The sequence below is a fragment of the Centroberyx affinis genome, unplaced genomic scaffold (genome assembly GCF_046629955.1).
Source record: "Centroberyx affinis isolate AG114_WGS23_722 - 3 ecotype Tasmania unplaced genomic scaffold, CSIRO-AGI_Caff_v1 ptg003850l_1, whole genome shotgun sequence".
Taxonomy (NCBI): domain Eukaryota; kingdom Metazoa; phylum Chordata; class Actinopteri; order Beryciformes; family Berycidae; genus Centroberyx; species Centroberyx affinis.
Window position 1 is genome coordinate 166,548 of NW_027281697.1, and position 19,321 is coordinate 185,868.

At 44.8% G+C, this 19,321-nt stretch overlaps 2 protein-coding genes across 2 annotated transcripts; one reads left to right on the forward strand and one right to left on the reverse strand.

Moving 5' to 3' along the window:
• Positions 1-2,319: 2,319 nt before the first annotated feature.
• Positions 2,320-7,094, reverse strand: LOC139662601 (charged multivesicular body protein 1b). Its single transcript, XM_071541298.1, has 8 exons — positions 6,957-7,094; positions 6,471-6,568; positions 6,204-6,350; positions 4,960-5,028; positions 4,690-4,797; positions 4,524-4,567; positions 3,809-3,881; positions 2,320-3,341 (listed from the first exon to the last, which is right to left on the reverse strand). The coding sequence occupies exons 1-8, from the start codon at positions 6,970-6,972 to the stop codon at positions 3,297-3,299; spliced, it is 600 nt and encodes a 199-aa protein (XP_071397399.1). The 5' UTR covers positions 6,973-7,094; the 3' UTR covers positions 2,320-3,296.
• A 21-nt stretch (positions 7,095-7,115) lies between these two features.
• Positions 7,116-16,068, forward strand: LOC139662602 (terminal nucleotidyltransferase 5C-like). The gene is made up of 4 exons (XM_071541299.1): positions 7,116-7,160; positions 11,800-12,114; positions 12,562-12,845; positions 15,441-16,068. Exons 1-4 carry the CDS (start codon positions 7,116-7,118, stop codon positions 16,066-16,068), a joined length of 1,272 nt encoding a protein of 423 aa, XP_071397400.1.
• The last annotated feature ends 3,253 nt before the right edge of the window (positions 16,069-19,321 follow it).

Genomic DNA, 19,321 nt, shown 5'->3' on the forward strand with positions numbered 1-19,321 from the left:
CTTACATGCCATACTGCTCGCTAATTCTGATATAGTGCAGACAAAAAGGCTGGCAGACAGCTTCAATAAAGAGTAAAAGACAAGGCTACATGTCCATGTTCACGGGTTGTTATACTGTAAGAGATATCAGAGAGGGTGCAGGGGTAAGGAGAGGGTCAAGGGGAGGGGGTTCACAGGATGAGGGTAGGAGGGATCAGGTGTGTGTGTGTTTGTGTGTGTGACAGAGGTTCTGAGGGTGTGAGCAGGAGACTGGTTAGATCTTAATGGAGCGTGTTCTGGAGAACAGGGATGGATAGGGCCAGCTGTAATGGCGTGTGTGTGTGTGTGTCTGCATGAGACAGTAAAACAGATTAAAAGCAGCGTTAACACATCTGACAGGAAGCAATGGTCAAGAGGTGAGTGGAAACTGGGGAAAGCCTTAGGCTGGAACGATTAGACACACACACACACACACACACAGCAGATGGAGATGGGGAAAGCCCTGGGCAGCAGCGATTGGTCACACATGCCCATCGATATCCGAGTAGAACCAATCAGCTCAGCTTCCTGTGTTTGACCTGACCCTTCACACGCAGTAATTGAATATTTTAGGTGGGAGGCTGAGAGGGAGAGATAGAAAGACAAGGAGAGGGAAGGAGAAAAACGAGCCTGTGCTGCCTCATTGTATGAAACTTTGCCATCAGAAGGGGCAATATTTCCACCTCAAATCCATAAACACCACCTTAAATAGATGATCAGTCTTTTCAGTGCTTACTCTTACACTTGCTCACAAGCAGTGAAAAAGTGAACCATGACCATCATAGAACACCAAAAGGTAAACCACTAAGAATATGAACAACATAAATACACAGTATACACATATTCCCTTAATATTACATATTATACAATTATATTTCCAGAAAAGAGGTCATTTGCTTTTTTCTACTGAAGTCCTTCTACCAGTTTGATACAAATTAATATAATATACTATGAACATGCATCATCAAGATTTAAAGAGCGGCTAAACTCTATTCCACAAATAAAAAGGTGTGTGAACTGAGTTTAGCTGTGTTTCTCCTTTACTACATACCTGCTCATGACTAAGTGTCTTGACATATTGTATTCTGTGTGTGTGTCTGTCTCGGACAGGTCTAACCAATCAGAGCAGAAGCACTAACTCCTCAGGCTGTCTTTTTCACCGGGCCAGTGTGTGTGTGTGAGGCTCTCGGCAGCTCTGTCTCTCTCTGAGGAAAGGCAGAGGGTCGGCCACAGGGACAGGACCACCGGCCCACCGGATCCCTGCCTGTCAACAACTACTGCTCCACTAGGAACCAGGACAAGGAAGTGTTGACGGCACTGGAGGGGAATGCCACTGGGTATCGACACCTGACACGCACACGCACACACGTGCACACACACACACACACACACACACACACACACACACACAGGTTCCCCAGAGCAGAGCTCATACAGGATCTGTCTCCAGCACATCTGGAGGAAGCATCCATGCACACATGGTGGAGAAAAATGTTACAACGGACTCTCCCGGCTTCAATCAGACTTAAAGAGAAGAGATGACCATTGATGGCCAAAAATAGATTTAAAACAAAAATTACCAAATAGATTTTGTGGTTCTGACAGCAGAGGGACAAGGAATTTTAATTCCACATGATCTAACTCCTGGCAGAAATGAGTGACAGCTGTTGGGTCACTGGGGTCACCAGCAAATGGGAAGTGTTTTGGGTAACTCCCATGTCTTGAAGACTTGGTACAAAGAAGCGTGCGCGCGCTCACACACACTGAACTATGGACCAATCACTCATCAAAGTGTCTGGTAATAGGCAAAATGGAGACTTCTGTCTGTCTGGGGCCACTGATGATGATTGTGAATGTAGCTAGGTACATAAGTGTGTCTGATGATGATTGGGAAGGACACAAAAGGGGTCAGGGGTGGCTGAGTGTCACTCTGGAGTCCTATAGGCTACAGGGCTGCGAGTCTGTTTGTGTATAGATATTTGTGTGTGCATGGACAGCACCTGTAATGGCTCCCAGCTGAGTCTTGCCTCCCTCGTGGGATATGGCGGAGTGTGTGTGTGTGTGTGTGTGTGTGTGTAATGAGGCACTGGCATGCGAGCGGCAGAGGGCCGCTTCCTCTACAGGTGACACCTTTGACCTCTCATCTGTTCCCTGTTGGAAAGAGAAGGAGGAGGGGTAAGATGGAAAAAGGAGGGACAGAGAGGAGGAGGCGTTTGGAGAGGAGCATACATCCCTCAAAACACAAACACAAAATGACAAGGAGCCTGACATGTTAAAAACTCTTTTATTGACTTTCTGTCTTCGCATATAAGTAAAGAGTATCCCGGCTGAGTAGAACTTAAATAAAAGTCAATACCATTGTTTGTTATAAATCCATCCAGCAGTGGTGAGCCACCACAGCAAGACAATGGTTACCACTGCATGGGGAAGACATACGGTATGAGAAAAAAAAAAGATTTAATCCAGCTCTCTCGCACAAAACATACTCACATGCAAACATTTAGAATGAGCCCCTTTTTCAGAGTAACATATCAAAAATAACCAGTTTCAGTGCAGCAACTTGCACTAGAGCCAAAACTGAGAACAAAACAGGGACGGACAAGGCAACACCAAAATTCCCCACATCCTCAGTCATGCAGGTAGGAAACAGAACAGTTGAAAAGCAGGCTCTCTGCAATATATCAGAAAAATAAATATTTAAATAAATAAATAAAATTATTAAATTAAAAGATTTAATGATCTTAAGCTGGCATTCATATAGTATAGTTAGTTGATCATAACAATTTGTTTCCAGTGTCTGAACATTGTCAAATAAGGTCTTTGCCATTAGACCATAAATGTTTTTTTTACAATTACTTTTCAAATCAATTTTTCAACTGTTTGTCCTACAGATTTCACACCAGCTGTATTTTCCCTTCATCCAGTGACAATGTCCAGGATAACTCATTAAAATGAAGAGACAGACCAGCATAGTATAGTGCTACTGCTGAGTTAATAAATATTCTAATACATGTTAAATATGAGTGTGCAAATCAACATTAATATGGAGGTACTAGGTGCTATTGTTTGTGTTCCTTGTTTTGCCCCTGTGAAAGTCCCAATCGGTCACTGAGAGAGCTGCTCTTCTCCTCACAAGAGAGCCAACCTGAACAGAGAGGTGGGTACAGAGCTTCATCTTGAAGATGTACCTTTTTTTGTTGATTCTCCTCTTTTCACCCTTTTCACTCCTCTTGTCTTCCTCCTTCTCCTGCTCTTCCTCCTCGTCATCTTCTTCTCCTCTACACCTGGTCCCGCAGTCTGGCCAGCCTCTGGGAGAGCTCATCCTGATGACACACAAAAACAGAACATGTACCGGTCTTATAATATTGGGACAGTTCCCTCCCCAAAGATAGACCCCAGAGAACCAGGATTGAAATCTGTGATGCCATCTAGAGGAGCGGCTATGCTGACAATGAATGTGAGGTTCATTTTGTGCGCTAGCAGAACGGCTGAGCTTTTAAACCCAAATGATCTTTGTTTCATTATAGTATCAACAGTTCTGAACCAGCAAATATCATAGAAAATCCTTCTGGGTGAGGTCAGTGCCCTCAGAGTCAGCTGAATTAAAAAATCAATTTGTCAGTGAAGCAGCTCCAGACATTTTACTTAAGATTCTGGCTTTGGGGGACACTGGTTCATGTACACTAATGGAGACTTAACTGTCTACGATAATAGGGATAACATCCTTGTAAATTCTGTTCTAGCAATAACATCATGTGTGAGTGTGTGTGTGTGTGTGTGTGTGTGTTACCTGTTCTGAGGATGCCACAGATGAAGCCAGTGAGCCAGTCTGGCTTTGAGGAAGCTCCATGTTAAGATCCAACCTAAACACAGTAAAAACATAGGAACTGTTTCACCATCATATCTGCTTGGCTGCTAGGCTCTTAAGCAAAATCAACAAAGGGGAAAATATTACAACCACACTGACTTCCTGAAAAATGTCATACTGATTCTAAGATTTTACTGATTATTTACAAAGAGGGATATGGTCTTGCTTTAGCGTATTTCACAAATCCGTCGACCCTCATAAACACACAAGCAGGCTTTTGTCTTCGAGCACAATTCTGCAACTCAAGTCACTGCCCCAGCCTCAGAATAAGGCCTAAAGGATTTTTGTATGAGTCCCCAGATTATACTACAGTACAGTCGAAGAATATTAATACAGCAACATGGTTTTTGATTTTTAAATTAAAAAGTCATTAAGTCATTAACAAAAAAACTTTTAGTTCAATTTATTCTGGGTGCCTTGTTTGTAATGTTTTTATCTCTCTATATATCAACAGTATATGCACACATATTTCTCCTCCTGAAGCTTTTTTCAGCACTGAGTACTAATACATTTATTTTTTTAAATTCTATGAATAATGTTAATCATTTCTATTAGATTGTTGTTGTTGTTACTGTTGTTGTAATCATCTAAAATAATTTGGACATGTAGGCTGTGAGTCTATGGGAAACATACTCACCCTGCTTCATCAGCCATCTCATGCATGAGCGTATCCACTTCATTCTGTGGAACAAACAAACAAACAAACAGGCATTTCAAAAATGTCTCTATAAACGCTTAAATGCTTGAAACATTACTGGGGCAAGCCTGCCCACAACAGGTGCCCAAGATTGCGTGAGTGTTACCTGCGGTGTGGTCAGAGTGGTGGTGTTGCCCATCGTGTCCTCCATCTGAGCTGTCTGCACATCCAGAGTTTCAAACTGGTGTTCAAACTTGTCCATTAATGCAGAGATCTAGAGGGAAATATGGACACAACACAGGAAGTTGTAAATGTGTCTCAGTAAGCATATTTAGGAGCTCCCTCTCCGGTCTTAACCTTTGTTAAGTGTGTGTGTGTGTGTGTGTGTGTGTGTGTGTGTGTGTGTCTGTGTGTACATATGGGAGATAACTCTTACCTTCTCCAGGTTCATGTTCTTCAGTGTAGCATCCATTGACTTGACCACTCCAGCCATGGATTTGGTTACCTGGACAAACCCCATAAACTCATGGTTAAAGCCTTCTTTACTCCCCTAACTTTCTACTGCGCTGATGTTTTGTGATTTAAAACATGATCATGGCATTGTGTGTGAGACAGTGAATCGGCTGTTGACAACATTAAAAAACAAGCTGTATCTTCATATTTCCACTAGGTGTCACTTTCCCCTCTTTAACCAGATACGTTGTCATCAACTCTAATCCGAAAAGCAGCTCTAACAACAGTCTGGCTCTGATTAAGGATTTGCCTCGTCAAATCTGACCTACCTATAGTTGATTGAAACTGAGTTATGATAAAGGGTGTTAATAAGTTGGACTGCTTTACAAGGCAAGCAGTATTAAAACAAAATAAGGAGGATTTAAAACATCAGCTTAGTCACAGATATACCCACAATCTCTTTGCACTCTCCTAACAGTAGAACAATTTAAAAGAGGCTGCCACTCTAGCTGCTAAAGTGAGCGACAAGCTAATACAATGATATATATAATCAAATTACATTAAGGTCTGAAGCATGTCTTATATTATTTTGTTTTTAATTTGTGTAAGTGTGTGTGTGTGTGTGTGTGTGTGTGTGTGTGTGTGTGTGTGTGTGTGTGTATAGAGCTGGCTCTCTGAGTCTGTGCTGTAGAATTTCTGAAATGGAATTGTGAATAAAATGGTAAAATGGTAAAAGTTTCATGAGGGAGCAGCAGAACTATGTGAAGAGAAATGAGGAGTTTAATTTGAATGAGACTGTGCACATTATACTTTGTAAACTAGATGCACATTGTAATATCTTGTATATTAGCATATCCAATATAATACCTAATATAGTAGATATGTAATAACCACTAAAAGATACAAGCCATGTAATTTTCAATTTTCTTACAGTATATGCTGGTGATTTTAATGCAGACACTCAAAGGAAGCTAACTGAAATGGCTAATGATATTAATGTCCAGTACAACCGCCTTAAGGTAGGAAACATAGTTTGTGGGTAGGATTCCTTTTTCACTACATTGGATGTCAAAACATTTATTAATCATTTATTAATACCCTGAACAAAAGGATACCCCGAAAAAGGTTGTTTGATCGCAGTCAATAAGTTTTAAAAAGGTTAGATGAGTTTTTCACAGATTTCCACTGACCTACTATATGCACCATCAGTTGACCTGCAATCCTGACCTGGTTCATAGTGACAGCAGTCTGGACCCTGGCAGCCACGGCATCCACACGGGCGCTCATCCTCAAGAAGTTAATGGACTGATTCTTCTGACGGATGGCGTTCTCTGCATGAATCCTGGCTACCTCCATATTACCCTTCTGGATAGCCTGAGAAACAAGAGTGAGAATAATTCACACACATCATAGGATTTATATCATACAGACTATACTCAGGAATAGCTCGTTCCTTGATATGTTTCTAGTAAACCCATTGTTTAATTGGCCCACCTTCTTCACTTTAGCTTTCTCTGCCTTTTCCTCTTTGTCACATCTCTTGGAGTTGCGCTGTAACTCCTTGGCAGCGAATTTGAGGTTGAACAAGTGCTCTGCATGGTTGGTCAAGGGCTGTCACGGGTTTTGCTAATGAGAATATTGACATGTCAAAAGTAACCTGCGACATCTAACGATAACTACATGAGCCCAACTCAGAAGACACACACACTGTAACATTGTAGAAAGATAATTTGAATATTGTAAACAAGCTTAAGCTCAATCAAACAATCAAACAACTAGCGTTATCTAATCAGATAGCTAAACTGTACATTGGCAGTTTCTTCGTCATTGAGTAACTGGGCAAAAGTTGATGTGTTTAACGTTACTAGCTATGCTAACGCTGCATGACATTTAGCTAACTAACCTAGCTAACATTTGACTGGCTGCTGCTAACGATAGCTAGCTGTATCTATGTTTGTCAGACTCCACTGGAAAGGATACTGTCCATATTGGACATGGCGAACGTCTCTCTCTGGGACGAGCAAGTGTATTAAGTGTGTTTATAGTCCAGAAAGAAAGCGCCCGACCACCCTCTGGACGTCCCACAGATGTTTGTTTTGATTTCTTCAGGATTCTGTCTGCAGAGGGTGTTAACGCGAGATGAGAGGCTTCACTTGTGACTACTTCCGTCTTCGCTTTAATCCTGTAAGGCAAACTAGGGGGTACATTTGGGCCAATATAATTTTTTTTTAAATTTAGCTAGGCGTAGTTGTGTCTAAGGTCGTTGTAAGATACCAATAGCGTTGCGAGACCTAGACATGTTTCTCAGTTAGTGGAAAACTATTTTGCTTAGCAGGAGCTCCTGTTTGGCGCATGCGTAGTATGTTGACGTCCGATGTCTACTGAATATTCATGACAGATCTTGCATAAATTATATGCCGTGTGTTTTATCTTGTTAGCCTACTAGCTGACTATTCATTAATATTGTAATTTTAGACAGTTGAAAGCACAATATGTGAGATGACTCCCCGTCCCCGCGCTGTCCCGGTCAAGCGGACAGGATGTGTGAACCATCTTGATCTTTAGAGGCTCTCGCTGACACTTCCGGCTACCTTTCACCGACGTCACATCACGGTCACGATTTCGGAGGGCGTGCTCGCTCCTCGTACGTCACGACCGTTCGAGAACTCGACGGGGCGCGTGTCTAAGGCAGACAAGTTCCAGGCTAAAAATAGTTTGTACTCGGTATCGGTAGGTTGTGGTACACGTCTAGTGACGTCATTTGTGTTTTTGTGAAGGAGTAAATTGACCTTTTCAAATGAGACACTCGCTTTCAGCGCTGCGATCGGGGTTTTTTTTCTGATGCATCGGCAGGACACATGAGTATTGCCCATGTTGCCCAGCAGTTTTCTTTGTAGTGTTCTGCATGGAGGAAAAATATGCGAGTAGTCTGGACGTGTGAATTGATGAGAACACAAAAAAAGGAATGGAGAAGGGTTTTAGTTTGAGATGAAGGGAGATAACAGAGAGCGAGAGAGCATAAGGGGGGAAAGGAGTCAGGGTGGAAGAAGAGAAGGGGTCTGATGCCTACGTGCACCGGCCGGAGAGGAGGAGGGGGAGAGGATTAATAGCTGGGTCAGGGGGAGCAGCACGGATGACTCATAGCTGCTGATATTCTGTATGGACACAGCACTGGATGTAATGCTCCCTCTCCAGTCTTAACCTTTGTGTGTGTGTGTGTGTGTGTGTGACAGACAGAGAGAGAGAGAGAGAGAGAGAGAGAGAGTAATGTAGAGTTGAATGAGAAGTGTTTAAAAAAAAAATGTTCCTCAAAACTACCGTTGAACCGGGACACCGGCTACTTGGGCCCTTATGAACTCCTCAGGTTGTCTCTCTGAGGATTTAGCTAGCTCCACATCCCAACCGTTAACCAAGTCGTGCTAACCTCAGTGTAGCCTGTTTGAAGTCGTATTTATATGACGAACACACCAGAGTAGGGACAAATAAACTCAACGTCCCTGACACCTGTTAACACCCCCCTCCACCGCCATCATTGTTGTGACTGTAGACCCCCCCCCCCCCCTCCCAAGTCCTAACTGGATGACGGCAGGTCGCTATGGAAACTGCGTTACGCTCCGGGCGGCCGGAGGAGAAAACAAGAGCGCGAGGACTCACAAGAGTCTTCATTTCAGCACCACGCGCCTCCTGGACAGCGCCCGAATGAACTCGCACACAGATTCCATCCTTATAAGCCTTATAAGGGACAGAGCCGCATCAGCACCAAGTCAAACCAGAGTGGATAGGAACTTAAAAGAACAACACATACAAGACACACAGACTCTCCGGACCTGAAGCTCGGTGGATACCCAAGGCTTAATACCGCTGTGAACCCAGGAGCCAGCTGCTCCCTTACATGCCAAAGCAACAGGTAAGCCCCGTCAGCTCAATAAAGTTGGTAGTTAATTCACGTGTATGGCTGCATGGATCATAGCCTAGGCTGGTTTTAAATCCTGGTCCTCGGATTCAGAGTGCTACAGGTTTTCTACCCTGCCAGGTGATCAATTGCACTTAATTATATTCACCTGGCATCCCAGGTGTAAATCAGACTCTGATTAGATACCTAAAACCAGTAGGGCTTTGGGTCCCGAGGACCAGGACTGAGAAACACTGGTCTAGGGTATTACGGGACATGTGATTGGTGGTCGCGGTTTAAGTGTGCCAATAAGCCCAAAAACTATATGCAGTGATGGTGGGTAAACTATAACCTCCAGGCGGTGATCATCATATGGGAAACCACCACCAATATAAATAATAATAATAATATTTCCACAAAAGTATTATTTCCCTACTACTTACTATGTTATACAATATGAATTGATATAATAAATAATTGTATTAATTTAACTGTATTTCGCAAATGAAAAGGTGGGGAAACAAAAATTAGGTGGGTTTACTCCCATGTATCCCTGTCTATATGTCTGCATACAGTGGAATTTTGCTCTTTATGAGTCAGTTGTCAACATCAGTCTCTAATAGCAATTGGCTTTATGCTAAATGAGAATTTGCAGGGTTATACAATCACTGCCGAGTTGTAGCGTAAGTATGTTGACAATTTGCCATAGTGCATGGGACCATAATTATGTTAGCGAATGGGAGAATACAAACAAATAAGAACTAGCTAATATTTAGACGGCAGGATGGCTCATACAGTCTGGGTTGCATATGTGTAGGTTTACTCTATCTTACTAATTTAGAGTCTACTGTATATAGGACAGAAACCTTTGGTCTCTTGTATGCTACTTTAATGATTTTTACACCCGAGACTTTCTGGCAACTTCGGTTGAGAGAACACTGGAGTATTTATTTTATTTCATTTTTATTTTATTTAGTCTAGTTTGCTTGATGCAGTTGGCTTTGTTGAGTTTTCGATGGCCGTAGATTTTGCGCGAGCCGAGACGATACGCCTGGATGAGTCACTCAGGCTGCAAGTTTGCAGAAGAGTGCGAAAGGGGAGGGGGAGATACAGGGGCCAAGAGCAAAACAACCCCGCAGTGCTGCCTCTCTTCCTCCTCAACACATTGTTTCTCTTGTTTGATCCGTGCCAACACCTTGAACGTTATTTGTCGCCGCTGGCTGCTCGATTGCTATTTCGCTCAACTTCAAGCCCACCTTGTTAAAGCGGGGGCGCAGATTGATGTCTCAGCCACAACAGTTTTATAGGGGCTTTGCGTTCTCAGACCTAACTCAGCCTTCTGGTAAGCATACTCAATTATCTTTGAATGGGTAGAGAGGTTGCCTGAATCTCAGTATGCTTTTCTTTTGTAGCATTACAGAGGCTATATGGCAAAAAGAAAGCGTTGTTCTTCAATGTTAGTTGAAATATCTGCAACATGGTGGCATCACATGATTTATAAACACTAGCAATAACAGATTCTGATTGAGGTTGTTACAGATTATAGCCCTCTGATGTCTGATTTATAAACTGCTACGAGAAACCATTCCATTACTGCTCATTAGTACTCTGATGTTTACCCTCCAAGTATCGATGAATCACAGCAATCAGCAACATTCAGCTGTAGCACTAAGTGATAACTATTGATTAAAGTAAACAATAGATCATAATGGCTTGCTTTGAACCGCAGTTGCACACTCAAACACAAGCACTCTCTCCCTGGAACACTTTCACATGCGCCCACAGTCACACACACTCAAACACACAACAGAGGCTCCACAGACTGAGTTGGTTAGGCAAATGTTGTTTGGCTTATTGAAAAATGTCTCTACTTATACAGACTGATTGATGGAGTCTGGAAGCAGAGGCTGTGTGTGTAATTGGCAGGAGGATTACACAGGGGGAAACAACCAAACAAAATAATTGGCTGATATCAAATCCCACTTTGTTCCAATTTGTATTACAGCAGTCTTTTAATGTCAGTTAAGTTAGTTACAATTCAGTGCCTATACTGGACATACTCAATGCTTCTGACAAAATAAACATGCTGTCGTTGAATTATATATGTGTGTGTGTGCTCTATTTACAAAGATGTTATATAAAAGCTTGTGTGCACAGCACATGGATGTGTGTGGGGTTATTGTTTATAATGTATACACATGTGCTCCACACACCAAAAACAGATGTGTGTCTTTAATTAGTGACGTTGGTGTGATTAATGCAGTCTGCTGGTGATGACTCATTCAGCTTAACCCTTGCTCCCCTGGAGGAAACAATCAATAAACACAGATTCAGTCTGCCTTCACATTTGACTTATTATTGGGTTTTTTTATACCCTTGTGTCATAGATGAAAACAAGTACTAATTTAATTAAAGTAATGCTTTTTTTCTCTCTCTCTGTAATGTTTTGAAAAACACTGGCTCAGACAATGGCCAGACACTGATCCAGATAAGGCTGAAAGATATTTAATCTGGATGAGATGGACTGTAAATACAGGGACTAATTGATGTAATATAAAACTCTTGCGTAAATAATACTGTAATGTGGTTGACTCAGATTCTGTGATTCCAGTGAAACTCCTCCCCTTAATTTGTTGTGATCTGGTTGAGCAGTGGAGGAATATTTATGCAAAGCTCATCTACATGGATCGCTCCCCCCTGTCAGCTTGTCAACACAGCAGTTACATTAGCATTGTGGAAAAGCTGTCAGCCAAGCTGTGACTTGCAGACAGCAGACTGGCAGGGAGTGCGCATACAAGTGTGAGCGAGTGCACATGTGTGCGTGTGTTTTTCAGCGTGTGTGCGTGAGAGAGGGAGAGAGTGTTAGAAACAGCACATTTTGTTTGGGAGTTGTAATAAACTCTCATTCACTCCCTCCCTCCCTCTCTGCAGGGCAGCAGCATGTCTGAAACCAGATCCAGCCAGCGATTCCACAGCCTGAACTCTGAGCAGGTGGAGGTTCTCGATCAGGTTCTGTCCGAGGTGGTTCCGATCCATGGCCGCGGGAACTTCCCCACGCTGGAGCTGCGTCCTCGTGACATCATCACAGCGGTACGGGCCAGGCTGGAGAAGCAGGGCATTACAGTGAGGGATGTTCGCCTTAACGGCTCCACGGCCAGCCACGTCCTAGTCCGAGACAACGGAACCAGCTACAAGGACCTGGACATCATCTTTGGTGTGGAACTGCCCAGACAGGAGGACTTCCAGGTATGAATGAGACTGTGATACACTGCTTATATTGAAGGGTGGCATAGGGTTCAAGCCCCCAGGTTGGCATGCATCCGCCCTGCTGAAGTGTCTTTGAGCAAGACACTGAATCCCTACCAGCTCAAGGGCTGCTGTTCTGCAGCTGACCACTGACCTCTGACCTCCCTGTGGAGGAGGGACAAGCAAATTTCCATACACTGATCAATAAAGTATTAGTGTTGCACTATAAATTCTGTTAGTGTTATATTGACAATGCCAATAGTTCATATATTAAATTTTATCACAAGGTTGAATCAATACTACTGGTATTACTATTGGTTAATTGCATTCTATTGGAAACTAAACCACAAGAGTATCACAATATCAGTCCCATAATACATGCAATAATACAGTCAGACTGCTACCATTAGTTATAGCTGTCATGGTGTTGACCTGTGCTTCTCCCAGGTGATCAAGGAGTCCGTGCTGGGCTGCTTACTGGACTGCCTGCCTGCTGGGGTCAACAGAGAGAGGATCAGCAGCGCCACAATGAAGGAGGCCTACGTCCAGAAGATGGTCAAGGTCTTCAATGAACACGACCGCTGGAGCCTCATCTCCCTCTCCAACAACAGCGGCAAAAACCTGGAGCTCAAGTTTGTGAGCGTGCTCAGACGGCAGTTTGAGTTCAGCGTCGACTCCTTCCAGATCATTCTGGACCGTCTCCTGGAGTCCTATCTGCAGCAGGAATCACAGCACATAGACAATAGCATGGACCTTAAGGAGCAGACCGTAGAGAATCAGAACAAAGATTCTCTCTCTCTGCCTGAGCCTGCCGCTGCTCCACAAACAGAGAGGCTGGAATCCACTAGTAGAGAGTTGTGCAGCAACGAGGGGGCTCAGATCAACCAGACCGAACAGAACAAAGAGATGGAGGACTCACATGAAAAAGAACCTCAGCCTGAACTCTCACAACAGACTGAGCATTCCAAACACTCCAAGCAGGAAGAAGACAAAAAGCAGAAGGAACTCACAGAACTGAAAGAACCCTCAGAACACAGAGAAAATGTCAAAGAGGTGGACCTCTCTGAGCAGACACCTGTAGGCCCCCTCTTAGAAGAGAAAAAACACTCTGTCGAAGCCGAACCACCAAGCCAGGCAGAAGTCAAACAGGACTTTCCAGACCAGGAGGTTCCAGACCAGACCGAATGCTCCACGCAGGTAGAGCGCTCAGAAGAAACCCAGCTTTCTGATGGTAAACAATCAGCACATTCAAATCACGAGGAACCCTCTGTCCAGACAGAACCGCCTAACCAGCCCGAACCCCTTGTTGAACATAAAGAACTCATAAAGCAGATGGGATGCTCAGAACCGCCAGAAAACTCCGACCTGACCCAGACAGAGTCCTTAAACCTGACGGAAGAATCGCACAGTAAAGAACACTCAGATAAAACAGACTTCACAGAGTGTTTTAGTGAGGATCAGAGAAGCAACGAGGAAGATAAAACACAACACTTGACTGCTCCAGACGCTAGCACATCTACACATGCAGAGATAGAGATGCATACACACTTAGAGGATGAGAGAAAAATGGAAATAGAGACAGGGAAGCAGATACAAGCAGAGAGGAAAAATGATGCAGATATAATTGAAATGACAGAAGAGATTTCAACAACAGAAGAAAAGGACATAGAACAGACACTGGCTATAGATGATTCCTGCTCCACCTCCTCCTTATCTCTTACATTTCCAGCAGACAACACAGAGCCTACTGGCATACAGCATACACTGGAGACACTACACTCAGATAACTCAGAAAAAACAGCCAACACACTGGACACAGTAAACCCACCAGACACTCAGGATATATTACCCGCACCACCCGGCCTTGTTTCAGACAAAAAGACCTCCTCTCTTCCTGGTAAGGCCTCAAGTAGACTATCTCAGATGGTGGTGCTCAAACACTCCTCTCCTAAACCCCCTCGGAGGATGTGTAGGAAGGTTACGCCAAACCCCAACCCCAACCCCGACCCCAACCCGGTCTCTGAAACTGAACCTCTGATAGCTGCCAGTCTAGATCCAAATCCTAGCCCTAGCCCTGAACCTGAGATATCCTTTAACCCAGAACCAAGCACTATGTCCAACCCTGTTACAGCTCCCAGCCCAGACTTTGTCCCTACCACCACAACCACTATCCCTACCAAAATAAACCCTGAGCCTAAATCCAACCCTTCCCCTGACCTGGCTCCAAACCTAGACCACATCTCAGCTCCCGATCCAGACCCTGATCTAAGCCCCATCTCCGCTATGGATCCCATGCCTGCTTTACCTCAAGAGCGATCATCTTCCCAGCTAACCACCGAGGTTTTATGTCAAACAGCTATTCTGAACCTGAAAGAGGCACTATCTACACAGGTGGCTTGTGATGAACAAAGTCAGATAGAGTCCTCCTCCTGTGCCCCTAGTGAAACTTCATCTCCGGCCAAAACATCAGAGCCTCCTGACTCACAAGACACATTAGGTTCTCACACTGATAAATGCGACACAAACACCCAGGATCCCACACATACCTCAGAGGCAGAGCTCAGTGATGAGGATGAGAACAGAGAACTACAGGCCAAAACCGTGGACTTGGATCAGCCACCCAGCAGCCTGTTAGTGGCTGTTGAGAAAATGACCACCCCCAGCTCACCTCCGTCTTTCCACTCTGTCACCCCTCCCATTGCCTGTCTCACCCCTCCCGTACTCAGTCTCTCTCCTCCCTGCTTCACTCCCTCACCCCGCAGCCTCAGCCCTCCCCCATGTCTGACCCCTCCCTCCCATTGCCTCACTTCTCCTATGTTGAGCATCAGCCCTCCTCCCAGTTTTAGCTCTCCTCCCCTGAGTTTCAGCCCTACCTCGTCCAGCCTCAGCTCACCTCCCTACCTCACTCCTCCTATGCTTAGCCTCAGCCCTCCTCCACTCTGTCTCAGCCCCCCTTCCCCCTGCCTCAGCCCACCCCTCCTCTGCCTCACTCCGCCGGTGGAGTCAGAGGACCTTGTACCTCAGGTATCTTCAGACCTGGAGCCTTTGATACTGAACACAGAGAGTGAGGGCCAGATTATACAGTCTTCCCCTCAGCCAGACGTACCTCTCCTACTGTCGGAGGATGAAAAGGAACAAGATAATATCTCATCATTGCCTCGGGTTCCAGAGCCTGTCTCATTTCCACTCACAATCCCGAACTCCACCTCAGACGTGCAGCCCGGAGAGACAGGGGAATCAGCCCCTCCGAAAGCCACTGAGGCATCCAGCTCTGTGCCTGAGAACAAAGAGGCCCCCAAGGTAACCGCAGACATGCCTGAACAGAGCAAAGCTCCACGGGCATCTGGCTTGGTCCCTGCAGTCGAGGTCCTGGCAGAGAGCATGTACGGTGACTTTGAGGCAGCCATGGACCACCTGCGCTACCGTCTGATTGCCACCAGGAATCCTGAGGAGATTCGAGGTGGCGGTCTATTGAAATACAGCAACCTGTTAGTCAGGGACTACCGACCAGCCAGCGAGACTCAGATTAAGACACTGGAGCGCTACATGTGCTCGCGCTTCTTCATAGATTTCCCCGACGTGCAGGAGCAGCAGAGGAAGATCCTGTCCTACTTGAAGAACCACTTCATCGGAGAGGAGAGAAGTAAGTACCAGTACCTGATGACGCTGCGCCGCGTGGTGGACGACAGCACGGTGTGTCTGATGGGACACGAGAGGCGGCAGACGCTGAACATGATCACAGTGCTGGCGCTGAAGGTTCTAGGAGAGCAGAACATTATCCCCAACACAGACCACGTCACGTGCTTCTACCAGCCTGCCCCGTACCTTGCCGAGCACAGTGCCCCCTACCTAGCAGAACCCAGCTACTGCAGCTACTACATACCCCAAGGGGGATCAACTCTGCTGTACCAACCTTACCCCTTACACCTGCACACACAGACTGGACTAGTCTAAAACACATTCAAAACACACACACACAAACACATTCACACACAAACAAAAAAACAAGGGGAAGGTGCTTGCCATTGTGAAAGCTGGAAAATGGAAATATAATCCAGGGATAAACTGTTTGGTCTATAATAGACCTATGGGGGTGGGATTGAGTGGATTTTTACTATAGACTCACTAACTACTCTGTAAGGTTCTAACATGATTATATGTAATTATCTTGGCTTTGTGGGAAAATAATAATTCTTCCGATATTGTTCAAATTCCAGGAAATGCTATATGCACCGTATGAGTCACAGCCCTTTGGTCTCCCCGGGAAACCAGCTGTGGTGCTGACATTCACAGACACACACGCACACGCACACACACACACACACACACACACACACACACACACACACACACACACACACACACACACACACACACACACTTCCAGGTTCTTGAATCCTTGTTCACCCTTTTCATGTTCTTACTGTGTTGTTCTTAATGGGTTTGTTCAGAATGTGGACCTCGCCTGTGGTTGATATTGTGCATGGATAAATTAGGACTGTTCTCTCACTGCCAAATACTGTGTGAGTACTATGCTTCTTAAACAGTTTAATGTAACTTTGTTATTCCTTTACTGAAGGGGATGTATTCTGGAAAAAAAAAATATTGAGGGATAAGTCTACCAGTGTGTACAGTACCTTCATCAAAACACACACACATGCATGCACATACATACACTAACAAATACACACACATGCACACACACACACACACACACACACACACACACATGCACACAAAGTAAGACATTGCATGAATAGCTAAATATATAGATCACATCCCCAAGTCAAAGCAAAGGCTTTTCATAACTTAGTAAAAGATATGAAAATTTGATCTATTTTTGCAAGAATTTCCAAGACATTACTCACTGGTAAACAGACCGGCTCATACCTACAGAAAAATGCCAATAACAATGCCTTTGCAATAGACTGTACAGCTTATTGAATACAGTATATTGTGTAAAAATACACTGTATTGTTTTCAGGTAAATCGTGTTAAAATGTAGTGCTTGATTCCTTTCTCTCGTGGAGTCCTTTCCGTAATCATGTGAAGTACTGTACCAGCTAGTGTTCTGATTTACTTATGCTAAAGTTTACTTAACGGAGGTGGTCAGGTTATAGCCATCTTTGGGTCATCTCTAAACATGGCAGACACAGAACGATCTGTCTAAACTGAAGGATTTACATTGAAACGTGTATGACTCCTCTCAGCATGAATCAGCATCCACTAATCCACACAGTCAGAATCAACATGAGACAAGTTCAAATTCACCTCAAACCTGTTTGAATCTAAGTTTAAAGCCGTGCAACAGCGACTATGACCAAAGATGGTTTGGTAGGGAAATCAAGTGCCTAAATGTGAGACATGGTTGGCATGTCTTTATATCACTGCACTGGGGGTGTAATGGGGTGGGCCTGGGGCTGGGTTGGGAGTGTGTTCAGTTGTTGACCCCTGTTATTGCTGCCTGTTTTGATGTCTTCTTTAATGTAGTCCTTTGTTGTAGTTTATTCATGTACATTTTGATAAAATAAACTCAACAAACCCACAGATGTGAGAAAAACTGAATTCTTTCAAAGTAACTAAGCCCCAGCTGTAACGAGAACTCCGATCTCACTTTTGTCACCTTTCTTGCCTTCTTACTCCATTCTCATTCACTACACCCCGCCCGCCTCCTCTTCCCCAAAACTACATATCGTACAGCTCACGCGTCCTCCCCATGATTGCACATTGCAATAATCCACTTAAGCGTGAACATCAAATCACGATGGTACCCATGAGAGGGACCCAGAGCTGTGAAATGCTGTCTGTGTGAGGCCTCTTATCACAAATCACCTGTCCTTCAGATGCATTTGGACCCGAGTGACGCACAGTCTACGCAACACAGCAGGGCTCAACAATGTGTGAATGTGAGGAGAATATGGTGTGTGAGGTGTGAGACTGAAAGGGGAGAGAGGGAGGGAGAGAGAGAGAGAGAGAGAGAGGAGGGGGGAGGGGGAGAGAGTATGTGAATGAATGTACTGTTTATATGTGTGTGTGTGTGTGTGTGTGTGTGTGTGTGAATGCTTTGAGAGTGAATATATGTGCAAAGGGGGCATCAGGTGGTCCTCTACTCCACTCAGTAATTGTAGAGACCCACAATATAATGAAATAATAGGCCTCCCTCCCTATTCCCTCCTACCCTCTGTCCTTTCCTCCCACTTCACACCACCGATTAAGCCAGCTGGCACAACAGGAGAAGGGGGTGTCTCTTTCCACGAGGGGGCTTATGTGTGATGGCAGGTACTGGCATGGTCACACACACACACAATCTATTTACGTGCATGCTTGCGCTCATGTGCACAAGGTCGCACGCATGTGTGTGTCTCTGGGAGAGAGAAAGAGAGAGCGCGATCTAATAGGGTCTGTATCAGCGTCTCACAGACCTCTGAGCCACTCTTGTCCACTCGGGGTTTCCATAGAGACAGAGACAGGCAGCAGGGTGGGTGTACAGAGCCATGACGGAAGACAGGGAAGACCCACACACCGAATGAGGGGGAGAGAGATGGAGAGAAGCAGCGAGAAAAGGGTGGGTGAAATGAAAAGATAGAGATAGCGGACAGAGAGATGGATGGAGGAGAAAATAGAGTGAGGGGGTGATAGAAAGCCAAGGGAGAGGGAGAGAGAGAGAGAGGGGGGGGAGGTTATAGATAAAGCGAGGCGAGAGGAGCGAGAGCGGGGGAGTTTGATGGGGAGAGTGGGGGAGGTTGTCAGGCCTTCAGTCACATGGGAGTCACTCTGAGGTGGCTACAGTGACGGCAGCAGTGATGTCAGAGCAGGCGAACACACACACACACACATGCGTGCACGCGCGCATACACACATACGCGCAACGCACATCAATTTTCCTAATGGTCCGCCCACCCGTCCACCCTCAACAAACATTTTCAAACTCACTGAGACAAAAAGAGAACATCACCCACACATCTGTCTTTCTCTCTTTCTGTCTCTCGCACATACACAGCACTCTGGCCAGTATATGAGAAATTTAATTTCAGTATGCGTCATTATACAACTACGCCCAACAGGCTATTAGTTTATTCATATTTCCAAATTTACATATTTTTTCATACCTCAAAGTTAGTCTAAAATAAGATGAGCTGGAGGGCACATAATAGCTTCTGCAGTATAAATGAAACCAACAGCATTGAGTTGGGGTTAGAAGGGGCTG